We start from the raw sequence: 13,299 nt of genomic DNA, 5'->3' as shown, positions 1-13,299 counted from the left end.
ACAGTCCTGCCCAGACATGCTCCCTACTTCAGGACCACAGTGGTACTATGGGCGTTCCTGGCAGCTGGGAGCTCATTTGCCCAGACTCATAGATCCACCGCCATCTGGTCCTAGGTTGTACCAGCTGATGTGCTTGGTGGGTGGAGCCACCCCACTGGGTCTGAACCAGAGCCACTCCCTGGGACCATAGTGGGGTTGTGGACTCTCCCACCAGTTGAGAGAGTGATCATGGGGGGGCTCAGAGCTGCTGCCACCTGCTCCCACAGTCCTGCCAAGTCACACTCCCCACTTTGTGGCTGCTGTGGTACTGTGGATGTTTGTGGCAGCTGGGGACACTTTTGCCTGGACTGTAGATATGCTGCTGTCTGTTCCTAGGTTGCACCAGCCTCTGTACATGGTGGGTGGGGCCTCCCCACTGGGTCTGAGCCAGAGCCACTCCCTAGGACTGTGGTGGGACTCTGGGCTTTCCCACAGGACCAAAGAGTGATCACGCCAGGGCTCTGGGCTGCCGTCACCTATTTCCACCGTCACTCTGAGGCACATGCCCACCCTCAGGCTCGCCTATCTCTACCACCTCTCCTGGGGTAGTCCACCCGCCTTCTGATGTATAGCAGCATGGATCTCTCAGGTGTCCTGAGGGGCTGTGTGGGTATCCTCTGCTGATGAGTGACTGTTCATTTAGTTGTAGTTTGAAAGGGGAGAAGCAAAGGGAACAGCTCAGTCAGCCGTGTTGCTGACATCACTCCTCTGAATTCCCTTTTGATTTCCTCTTTGATCCAGTGATTAGTCAAGAGTGTGCTATTTAATTTTCAAGTATTTGTGAATTTTCCTGTTTTCTTGCTGTTACTGATTTCTAATTTTCTTGCTGTTATTGATTTCTTGTGATTGGAAAAGATACTTGGTGTAATTTAGATATTTTCAAATTTGTTAAGACTTGTTTTGTGACGTAACATGTGATCTATCCTGGAAAATGTTCTGTATACACTTGAGGAGAATGTGTATTCTTCTACTTTTAGGTGAAAGTTCTGTTAGGTCTGTTAGGTCCATAGAGTGTATGTCTGTTTGGTCTATAGTCTTGTTCAAGTCCATTGTTTACTGATTTTCTGCCCAGATATTCTGTCCCTTATTGCAAGTTGGGTATTGAAGTTTCCTACTATTATTGTATTGCTGTCCATTTCTCCTTCAAATCTGTCAATATTTGTTTTCTGTATTTAGGTGCTCTGATGTTGCATGTGTCTGTATTTATAATTGTTAAATCTCCCTGTTGAGTTGACCTTTTGTCATTATGTAATGACCTTCTTTGTCTCTTGAGACAGCTTTTGACCTTAAGTCTACTATGTCTGATACAAGTATATAGACTTCTGCTTTCTTTCAGTAACCATTTGCATGGAATATCTTTTCCATCCCTTTACTTTCAGCCTATCTGTTTTCTTGAATTTAAAGTGAGTTTCTTGTAGACAGCATACAGTTGGATCTTGGTTTTTTATGCTTTCAGCTATTCTGCATCTTTTAATTGGGGAATTTAGTCTATTTACATTTAAAGTAGTTATTGATAGCGAAGGATTTACCACTGCCATTTTGTTAACTTTTTTCTGTTTGTCTTGTAGTTCTTTTGTCCCTCTTTTCTCTCTTGCTGTCTTTCTTTGTTTTGTTGTTTTTTGTATTGATACATTTTAATTCTTTTCTCTTTTTCTCTTGTGTAACTTCTAAAGGCATTTTCTTTGTGGTTACCAAGGGGCTTACATAAAATATATTATGGTTATAATAGTCTATTTTAAGCTGATAACTTAATTTCATTTGCCTACAAGAACTCTCTGCTTTTACCTCTTCTCTCCCCACATTATATGCTGATGTCATAATTTACATCTATTAATAGTATGTATCCATTAACATAATTTGGTTATAGCTGTTGAAGTAGAATTTGAACTCACATTGTGTAACTGTAGGGTCTACTTACCTAATAATAGGCCACACTGCCCCCCTAAAAACATAGCATGGTTCTGTCCTTGATCTTCAAATAGATGAATGAATCAGTGTCATTCAGTGTCATTCATTCAGAATAAGTCAGTATCATCAGGATATTGAAGCTTCCCAAGTTAGGATACTCCATATCTACGATAAATCCCTTTTCAGAGTCCTATACTCTACAAATACAGGTATTCCATTCTCCCATTCATTCCAAAATATTTGAATACCTAAAATGTGTAGGGCACTGAGTTAACATGTGTGCAGGTCGAGAAGTTAAAAAATAGTCATTGCTCTAGTTTATGGAAATAAAACATACAGCAAAATGCCATAATACAGAATAGTGTGTGCAACATCTCATTAGATTCAAACTCAATTTCATCTCCTTGGCGATGTCTGTTCTGGAGTCCTCAGTGTCTACACCACAGTTGCCCTGATCTCCTTTCACTGTCATTCTAGGGATTCCCTTCCCTTTTCTCTTAAGTATCGCTTTTCCTTGGTCCCATGTGTTCTTCATTTTTGGCTTATTTGCTCATTTGGTGGAACACATTCTTCAGTAGCTTCCTGATAAAAAGTATGAGGGCAGTAAAAGTTTTAAGACATTGCGTGTCTGAAAATATCTTTATTTTTACTCTCACACTTGATTGGTTGGAAATAATTTCCCCTCAGAATCTTGGAGGCATTGCTCCATTGTCTTTTAGCTTTTAATAAGTCTGATGCCTGCTTCTTTGTATTTGATCTATTTTTTCTCTCTAAAAACTTAGATTTTCTTATTATCTCTGGTGTTCTGAAACTTAATCATAACTGGCATTGTTGAGCCCCAATTTTGTTGAGCCCCATAGTGTTGGGTCCCCCTATGACCTTTGATTCTGGAAAATGTTCTTGAATTTTTGGATAATATATTTCCTCTGCATTCTCTGTTCTCTCTTATCGATACTCCAATGATCTAGATATTGGATCTCATGGACTCTCCTCTGACGCTCTTATATTCATGTTCTTATTTTCTATTTGTTCTCCTTTCCAGGAGATTTTTCTCATCTTAATCTTCTAACTCTTTTTTGGAGTTTTAAAACTTGGTATCATATGTTTAATTTCCACAGCCTGTTTCTTATTCTGATTCTTCTTTTAAAAAATATAAAATCATTTTCTTGGATTGAACATCTTTTATCTTTCTGAGAATATTAGTAACATTAAAAAAGTCTTCATCTCTGTTTACTCTTGGTTTCTTTGGAATCCTTTCTGTTTCTTCTTTTGTTTTGGTCTTTCTTTTTCATGTTAGAAATGTTCCTCAGTTTTCTAGTGATCTTTGGCCGTCTGCTCCTATTTAAAGGTTTTTTTAAAGCCTGTGGGAAGCACTGACAGACTATGAGGTTTAATGAAGGGTGATCTGGCTGGGCCATTTCTTTGAGGAAACTTTTGTTGTATCTTTAGACTTGACATCTTTGGCTGGTTTGATTATTCCAAGATTCTTCTCCAGAGCTGGGGTGAATATAAACCTGATTAACAGCACCCTGATCATTCTGAGAGAAGAACACTAGGGTCCTAATATTCAGTTTATAGGCAGTCTTCACTTAATCCTTCTGTTTTCAATATGGTACCCCAGTCCTCAATGTCCTTGATGTTCCCCTATGTTTTACTCTTTCCAGGGAATAAAAACTGCTAATCTAAGGTGGGAGAAGGGCAGTTGCCCAGCTATGTGGAATTGGGTAGGGCATCTGTGAGTCTAATAGCTTCTTAAACAGATCTTCAACCATTCCTCCTGTTTTTAGTGCAATCTTTACTCCCACTGATGCTGCCAATTCTTGAATCTATTGGAATTTCTGTGGTAAAAATAATGCTTTTTCTTAGCTTTCCCCATTGCTGGCTAAGGATTCAGCTTTCTTGTGTTAGCTAAGTCGGTTACCATTCTTCCTTGTGCTTATTTTGTTTCCCTGAATTTGATTTTATTATCTCTTAGTCCATTTTTGTCCTTGCTCTCTCATCCCATTGCTCTCATTTTAGAGAGAGAAAGATAAACGCACGTGTCCAATCTGCTACCTTGTTTGGAAACAAAGGAGAAATCTTGACCTAGATTATTCAAAATGGAATAATAATAATTTGATAATGATACTGAAAGGGATTTTTTGTAAGGGATTTTTTCCCTAAAAAAAGCTTTATTTTTTTATTTTTTTCCATTTTGTAATTGGAATTTTATTTTATTTTTTATTTTTTATTAAACATTATTGACATACAATATCCTACTAGTTTCAGGTGTACATCATAGTGATTTGATATACACATTACGAAATGATCACCTGATAAGTCTAGTTACCATGTGTCACATACAAAGTTATTTCAATTTTATTGACTATATTCCTTATGCTATACATTACATCCCCATGACTTATTAATTTTATAACTGGAAGTCTGAATCTCTCAATCCTCTTCACCTAGGCAGACATGCTCTTAATGTTCCTTCCATGATGACAGCTACCCAAAAACACTGCTGAAAATCATCATACTTATCATAAACCTTCTTTGATCATTTTCCAGACAAAATTAACCTGGAACTGAAGGCTACTTCCCTATTTTTTATTACTAAGGGGTTTGATCTGTTAAAGAGCATCCCAATGATATATTCACTGCTGAAGACTCCTGTGTAGAACCATAAATTGGAAGTACTGCTTTACTTGTGGGTGCCATTCTCTTGGTCCAAGGTTTTTTTTTTTTTTTTGCTGTTAAATTATTATTTTTTTTTATTAATGTTATGATAGATTACAAGCTTGTGAGATTTCAGTTGTACATTTTTGTTAGTCATGTTGTGGGTACACCACTTCCCCCTTCGTACCCTCCCCCCACCCCCCCTTTTCCCTGGTAACCACCGATCAGATCTCCTTCTCAATATACTAATTTCCACCTATGAGTGGAGTCATATAGAGATCGTCTTTCTCTGACTGACTTATTTCGCTTAACATAATGCCCTCGAGGTCCATCCACGTTGTTGTGAATGGGCCAATTTCGTCTTTTTTTATGGCTGAGTAGTATTCCATTGTGTATATATACCACATCTTCTTTATCCAGTCATCAGTTTCTGGGCATGTAGGCTGGTTCCACGTCTTGGCTATTGTAAATAATGCTGCGATGAACATAGGGGTGCAACGGACTCTTGAGATATCTGTTATCAGGTTCTTAGGATAGATACCCAGTAATGGGATGGCTGGGTCATAGGGTATTTCTATTTTTAACTCCTAAAAAAAGCTTTATTGAGGTATAATTTACATATAAATTCATCCATTGTATATAAGTATACAGTTCCATCCTCACAGCTCAGTTTTAGAATATTTCCATCATCCCAAAAAGTTCCCCTGTTTCTTGAGCCAACCCTGATAACCTAGTGTTTAAAGTTCAGCATGCTCTGCTTTGGTGGCCTAGGTTTGGTTCCCAGGTGCAGAACCACACCACTCATCTCTCAGCAGCCATGCTGTGGTGGTGGCTCACATGGAACTTACAATTAAAATATACAACTGTGTACTGGGGCTTTGGGGAGAAAAAAAGAGGAAGATTGGCAATAGATGTGAGCCAGGGTGACTCTTTCCCAGCAAACAAAACAAAACAAAACAAACAAAAAACGCTGTTGCCTGTTTAAAAAAAAAGTTTCCTCGTTTCTGTTTGCAGTCAATCTCTGCTCCCACCCTGAAACCCAGGTAACCATTGTTCTGCTTTCTGTCCGGATAGATTTGCCTTCTCTAGAAACTTCATGTGAATAGAATCATACAATATATAGTTTTTAAAAATAATCTGGTTTCTTTCTCTTAGCATAAGGTTTTTGAGGTTCATCTATATTGTAGCATACATTAGTAACTTCATTTATTTTTATTGCTGAATTGTATTCTATTGTACAAATATACACTACTACATTTGTTCATTCTTCAGTTGATGGAAATTGGACAGTTTCCAGTTTTTATGTTGTCATGAAAAATACTACTGTGAACATTCATATTAAAGTTTCTGTGTGGACATACATTTTCATTTCTCTTGAGTAAATACTTAAGAATGGAATTGCTGGGTGATATGATAAGTATGTTTAACTTTTTAAGAAACTACCAAACTTTTTTTTAAAGTGGCTGTACCATTTTACACTCCTACCAGTTATGTGTGAGGGCTCCACTTTTTTCATATTCTTGGCAACAATGTTTGATTACAGTCATCCTAATACATGTGAAGTGGAATCTCATTATGGTTATAATTTACCAACATGCAGATGATTACTGATGTCATGCATTGTGTTGGTGGTCCTGAAGACCACCCCTAGGTTCGATGATTTGCTAGGAGGACTCATATACTCAGGGCTGTGATTTATTACAGTGAAAGAACTCATAGATCATCAGCAAAGGGAAAAGGCACATGGGGAGAAGTCTGGAGGAAACTGGGTGCAGATTTCTAACAGTCCTCTCCTAGTAGAGTCACACACATGTACCTAATCCCTCCAGCAATGAGTGGTGTCAACATGTGTGAAATGTTGTCTACCAGGAAATCTTATTAGGGACTCATGGCCCAGAGTTTTTTACTGGGGGCTGGTCATGTGAGCGCCATCTACCTAGCATGTACCAAAATTCCAGGTTTCCGGAAGGAAAGTAGGTGTTCAGCATAAACCACAGTGCTTGTATGGTTTAGACGCAGTGAGCTGTTGTCAGGGAATGGTGGGAACTCTCCTGAAATCCAAGTTCTTAGCCAAGGGCGATTCCTGCAAGGAGGACTTTCCAAGGATGGCAGTTTCAGGCTCACTCTGCTGCCTCCTTCTGCACAGCATCTTTTCACGTGCTTGTTAGGCATTCACATACTTTCTTTGCTGAAATCTCTCTTAAAATCTTTTGCTCTTTTTTAATTGGGTTATTATGAGTTATGAGTCCTTTGTACATTCTGGATACAAGTTCTTTATCAGATAAATGATTTGCAAGTATCTCTCCCAGTCTGTACTTGTCTTTTTATTCTCTTAACAGTGTCTTTTGGAGAGTAAATTATTGATTTTTATGAAGTCTGATAGGTCAATTTTTAATTTTTATGGATCATGATTTTGGTATATATCTAAGATATCTTTGTCTGACAAAAGGTCACAAAGATTGACTTATATGCTTTATTTTAGAAGCTTTATAGTTTTGGGCTTTACATTTCAGTCTGCAATGCATTTTGAGCTAATTTTTGTAGGCGGGGATGTCAGCGTATAAGTCCCATCCCCCTGCCCCTCCATGGATGTCCAGTTATCCCAGCATCATTTGTGGAAAAGACCATTCTTTCCTCATTGAATTCCCTTGCCACCTCTTTCAGAAAACAACTGACCATAAATGTGAGAGTTTACTTATGGACTCTCCATTCTGTTCCTTGATCTATATGTCTAGCCTTAGCCAATATCACATTGTCTTGATTACTTTGGCTATAGCTTTCTTTTTTTTAAAGATTTTATTTTTTTTCCTTTTTCTCCCCAAAGCCCCCTGGTACATAGTTGTATATTCTTCGTTGTGGGTCCTTCTAGTTGTGGCATATGGGACGCTGCCTCAGCGTGGTTTTATGAGCAGTGCCATGTCCGCGCCCAGGATTCGAACCAACGAAACACTGGGCCGCCTGCAGCGGAGCGCACGAACTTAACCACTCGGCCACGGGGCCAGCCCCAACTTTGGCTCTAGTTTTGATAATAAGTTTTCAAATTAGGTGGTTTAAGTCCTGTTATCTTTGTTGTCCTTTTTCAGAATCGTCTGGCTATCTTGAGTCCTTTGCCTTTCTATATAAACTTTTAGGATCAGCATGCCAATTTCTATTTAAAAATGTTTGCTGGGATTTTGATAGGGATTGCATTGAATCTGTAAAGCAATTTGGAGAGAATTGCCTTCTTAACAATCTTGAATATTCTGATCCAGGTACATGGTATATCTCTCCATTCATTTAGATTTTATTTAATTCCTCTCAACAATGTTTGTAGTTTTCACTGTATAAGTCTTACACTTATAAGGTTAAATTTATTCCTGGGTGTTTTTTTCATTTTAATGCTATTGTGAATTGAATTGTTTCACTAATTTAACGTTTGAATTGTTTGTTGTTAGTCTATAAAAGTTCAATTGATTTTTGTAACTGATCTTCTGCAGTCTTTCTTGTTTCTTGTTTCTCATCATTTTTTAAAAAAAAATATAGAGTAAGACTTTCTACATATAGGATCATGTCATCTGCAAATACAATTTTATTTCTTTCTTTCCAATCTGGATGCCTTTAATTTCTTTTCCCTTTTTTATTCCACTGATGAGAAGCTCCAGTAGGGTGTTGAATAGAAGTGATGAGAGCAGACATCTGTCTTGTTCTTCACCTGAGGGGGAGGCATTCAGTCTTTTACCACTAAGCATGATGGTAGTTGTAACTTTTTTGTAAATGCCCTTCATCAGGTTGAGGAAATTCCCTTCTTTTCCTAATTTGCTGAGGATTTTTATCAAGAATGAGTATTGGATTTTGCTAAATACCTATTCTGAATCAAATAGTTTTCAGCCTTTATTCTGTTGGTGTGGTGTATCACATTAATTGATTTTCCGGTGTTAAGACAACCTTGTATTCCTGGGATAAACTTTGTTGGTGAGGGCATATAATCCTCTCATATGTTGCTGTTTTCAGTTTGCTAATATTACAAAAGGATTTTTACACTTATATTCATGGGCGATATTGGTCTGTAGTTTTCGTGTGACAGTTTTGTCTGGCTTTGGAATCAGAGTAATACTGGCCTGATAGAACAAATTGGGAAGTGTTCCTTCCTCCTCTATTTTCTAAAAGAGTATGTGTAGGATTGGTATTATTTCTTCCTCAAATATTTGATAGAATTCACCAGGTCTCCCTATTTTTCCTTCTTGATACTTATAATAGTTTGTAATGATACACTTGGGCAATCTTTTGGTCATCTTCTTCTCCGTCTAGATTGAGTTCCATGAGGGCTCTGTCAGCACAGTGCCTGGCTCATCACAGGGGATCAATAAGTGTTTGCGGAATGAATGAATGGTTGAATGGTAGAGGTCCAATTTGTGTGCTATGATGGGCTAGTCTTCTATTGGTGCCAGTGAAGTTTAGCGATCCCAAATAGTTAAGGATGCTAAAAAGACAATGTTTTGCTAAAGTGCTTTGTGCTCAGAGGAGTAACTATAGATTTTTAACAATGTTCTACAAAGAATAGATTTTTAGATGGTACACAGCAATGAGTTTGGGGTTGAGTGGGTCATGAGGCCACAGAATAAAAATTGTGTAGCTTCATTGTGTCAATTTCATGAAAAGATTTTGGGGAAAATATTAAATAAAGATTGCCATATTAAGAAGTAAATGTAAATTTTGAGATAAAATATTATTTGTAGTCATCTCTAAGATCTCCGGCTTACCCATTCATTCTTTTTCTTTGTCCCTTTCTTGGGTGGAAAAGTTTGAAAGACCAAGGTGCATCTGAATCCCAGCCCTGGTGCCTATTGGCTGTGTGATCTTGAGTGAGTTTACCTCCTAGCTTCAGTATTCTGATTTGTAATATGGGTATGATAGGCTTATGTCAGTTTTAAGAGAGAGATAAGCGAGCTCATGGGAAAGTATGCAGAAGTGTTTAGTACATAGCAAGTGATAGTGAATTCTTCACAGACAAGGACATTTTGGAACAGGGTTAGAGAGCTATTTATGAGTTGGGTAGAGTTGGCTGGAACTAACAAAACATGGGCAGTAAGTGTAACAAGCGGGGAGGGGATGTCGTCCTGTCTAGCACCAGCTTTACAGAAACACCAGTGCTGAGGCTATTTTCTCCACACCATCTTCATCTTTTAAAAGCTGCACCCTCTGTTGAGGGCAGGGATGGGGGAAGTTGGGGGTGCCATGAGCTGTTGACAAGGTTGCTATCCACAAGGGCAGTTTGAATGGGGCATGCTTCTCATCAAACACTGGGGCATGAGTGGGACATCCTTCTGAAAGATTCATGGATAATGTTTAGACAGCTGTCAAGTGAAGGCTGGTGTCTAGCACCATAGTTCCTCTGGAAGGGCCATGTGATGACCCTGTCGGTGGCAAGGATGGCACGCAGGCTTTGCCTTGGCTTCCAGTAGCTCCCACCTCTCCATCTTGTTGTTCCTCCCTCTTCCCTGTTTCCATCCTCCCCTGACCTCCTACTAGGAAGGCAAGGAGCTTTGCCCTCCAGTATTCCTAAGAATGACCAGTAAGCTTTGCTGCCCTCCGGACCTACCTTTTTGACTTTCTAGAGCTGGGGTCAGCAAACTTTCTCCATAAAAAGTCATATAGTAAATATTTTAGCTTTTTTTGGGCCAAGAAGCAAAATCGAACATCTCCACAAATTTCTTGACAAAATTCAAAAATCTATTTATAGACACTGAAATTTGAATTTTCTATGTTTCATGTATCATGTAATATTTTAATTTTTTCAACCATTTAAAAATGTAAAGACCATTCTTAGCTTGCTGGCCATACAGAAACAGGTGGCCAGCTGAACTTGACCTGTAGGCAACAGTTTGCTGACCTCTGTTCTGGAGCCTAACATGGAAGAAGATCAACCCCCAAAACTCTGAATATTAAGTATCCTGCAGTCTAAGAATCCTCTGACTCACTCACTCACTCATTGATAAGACTAATGGGAAGAGTTAGAAAGTGTGGGAAAGAAAAACAAGCATAAGGATGGTCAATACTTCAGGCTCCCATTTCCCATAACAAGGGAGTGATAATGTTTAATTCCACAGAGCCCACCAGAGCAGTGTCTCCTCAGCTTGCCTCATGATCAGAATCACCAGACTTCTTGCTGAGACTAGAGTCCCAGACTGGAGATTGGAGGCAGGAGCTTTCTGGGCAGGATCTGCAGTGGTTCCCAGGATCGGGTAAGCTGGAGAAATATTACACTAGGGGAAGGCTGGTTGGAGACGGCAAAAGCATCTCCCAAGCTGTGCTTCTGAAACTGTGGTCCCCGGCCCAGCAGCATCACCATCACTGGGAACTTATTGGACATGCAAATTCTCAGCCAACCCCAGGCCTACTGAATCAGAAGCTCTGGGAGTGACGTCTGGCAATCCTGTTTTATCAAGCCAGGTGCTTCTGATGGACACAAAAACTTAACCACTGCATGGAGGCATCAGTACTAACACCTGGAGAAGTGGCTGATCACCCACCTGAGCCGCAGAGGCCTAGGCCCCTCAAACTGCTTTGTTCTCAAGAGTGCAAGGTCTATGGGTGGAGCCAGAGGCATTGATTTCCACAAGGAAGACCTGGAAATGGCATTTAAGGACAGCCTGCAGGACATCAGGGAATGCCTTTCAAAAGAAAAGGTACCATGGATCTTAGAGATAGAAAACGCCACCCCATGTGATGGCAGTGATGTTTTCAGTCTCTTTGGCACAAGTGAGCATGGCATCTGCTGACTTGCTCACGCACGGGCTTTCCAAAGTCGTCATGCCCTTCACCTTCAGGTTTCTCCAAGGTCCAACAGGGGACTTTTGTTCTGGGCCTGCTAGCTTCCTGACCTCACAAGCAGCCCTGTGACATCATTGCCACCCAGAGGCGCGCCTCCTGGGCCTGGCGACGTCACAGAGACCCCGGGGTCCGCCGGCCGCGCACTTTCCAGGGCGGGGGCAGCCGCCGCCGCCGGTGCGTGGGTCCAGCCTGCGGAGGCGGGGCGGCGGCGCGCAGAGGGAGGGCGCCCCGGCTTCTCTCGTGCAAGGCCGGCTCAAGGACGGGAACAGACGACCAGACTTTGCAAACGGGCCACTTAAGTTTTCTTTGGAGTAAACATTCAGGCCATTTGCTGAGGCCCTCGAGACTTGGCGCGTCCCCAGCGAGGCGGCCGCGGGGGATGCTCTGCGCGAACATCCCAGCCTCAGGATGGGCCCGCTGAAGAGGAAGTGCATCTGCGACCTGTGCTCCTGCGGGTAAGGTGGCCGCGCCCAGACCAAGGCCCAGGAGCCTGGATTTTCAGACTCCACAACTAGGCCGAGACCTAACCCTGTGCTGCGTCATCAGGCAGCATCGCGGTGGATTCGTCCACTTGTCAAAATTTTTGAGGCTGCAGTGTTGTCACATTAACATGTCCGCGTTGAATCAGTCTTGGTAAAGGTGACTGTCCCCAGGCCTTTCCCCTGTTCCTTCACTTCAGAGCTGCTGGAGGTTGAAATAGGTACAGCCTTTGCTCCCCTCCCTGCAGCCCAGAAAGTGTCAGGCGAGGACTGAAGACCCCTGGCCAGGTCGGGAGGATTGTGCTGCTTTTGTTGGACTCTTTTTGGAAGGGGTGGGATGGGGACGAGGAGTCCTCTATTGTAACAGTTTCTCACTCAGAAATTATTGCTACTTTGTTGGAGAAGTATAAGGTATTTGTAAAACTTGTTTGCACCCTCGTGTAGAGTTGAACAAGAATAAGGAAAGGAAGTCACTTTTGCACTGTTTCTGCTAGACGGTTGCCTTTGAGGACCACACCTGGGTGAAGCTCGGCGAAGGCAGGTGGTCCCAGGGAGGAATGTGGGCTTTCCTCAGAGTTCTGCAGCTGACTCCCCTCCTCTGTCTCAGAGTCTGAGATGCCCCTTCCATGGGCATCCCAGGCCATCCGGGGAGCTGCTGGGCTGGGGGGCAGCAGCAGAGAAGAGGGTGGATTCTGGGGTCAGCTCTCCTGGGCTGCCGCTGATGGTGGAATCTTGGGCAGGCAACTGAACTTCTCCAGGATTCTCTAAGGATTAAATGAGATAATGGGTGTGAGACTCTTACTAATGGATTGTGCTTAACAGATGTTAGCATCTTGAAATCTGCAAAACGTGCTCGCCAACTGCAACATGCTACGTGAATATAAAAACGGCATCAGCAGTGAGGAGAATTAGAAAGCACTCTGTAAACTGGGTTAGAAGCCTCACCCATCTCTGGCATCAGTGGATGGTCCTCCACCCTGGCAGCTCATTAGAGACACCTGGGGAGCTTTAAAACCGGGTTAATTGCCCAGGCTGTTAGATCATCCTCTCTAGTGTGGGTCCTGCCGCCGTCTTTAGGTGATTCTGACCATTTCCCAGGATTGGGAACCACTGACCCAGCTCATGTGCAAGTGTACGTCTTGCTTTTAAACTTTGTTAGGCGGGACAAGAGCAGTGTTTTGGTCTAGGGCTGATTTTCCACACCACCGGGGCAAAACCTCTGAGGCTCCCCCTGGTGCCCCCCCCCCCCGCCCCAGCCTCCTCCGGAGGTGGTGAGAGATCCAGGTAGCATTGGCACATTGGCATTAAGGTTTCATTTGCACTGTTGTAGGCATTGGGATTGAAATATATGACGCAGTCTCCACCTTTGCAAAGCACACAGTCTGTTTAGGAAGGCAGGGATGCT

The 13,299-nt window shown here is 41.7% G+C and overlaps 1 protein-coding gene across 1 annotated transcript in view; it reads left to right on the top strand.

Annotated features, from left to right (window-relative positions):
• Window positions 1–11,525: 11,525 nt before the first annotated feature.
• The window catches only part of SAXO1 (stabilizer of axonemal microtubules 1), an 80,022-nt gene continuing 78,248 nt past the window's right edge, over window positions 11,526–13,299 (top strand). Inside the window, exon 1 of the mRNA XM_008530059.2 lies at window positions 11,526–11,870. Within this exon, the coding sequence (XP_008528281.1) occupies window positions 11,824–11,870 (47 nt within the window). The 5' untranslated portion in view covers window positions 11,526–11,823. The remainder of the gene's footprint in view (window positions 11,871–13,299) is intronic.

The sequence above is a fragment of the Equus przewalskii genome, chromosome 22 (assembly GCF_037783145.1).
Source record: "Equus przewalskii isolate Varuska chromosome 22, EquPr2, whole genome shotgun sequence".
Lineage (NCBI taxonomy): Eukaryota > Metazoa > Chordata > Mammalia > Perissodactyla > Equidae > Equus > Equus przewalskii.
The sequence above is the reverse complement of the archived record's forward strand: the minus strand, read 5'-3'. Positions and strand labels throughout refer to the sequence as shown.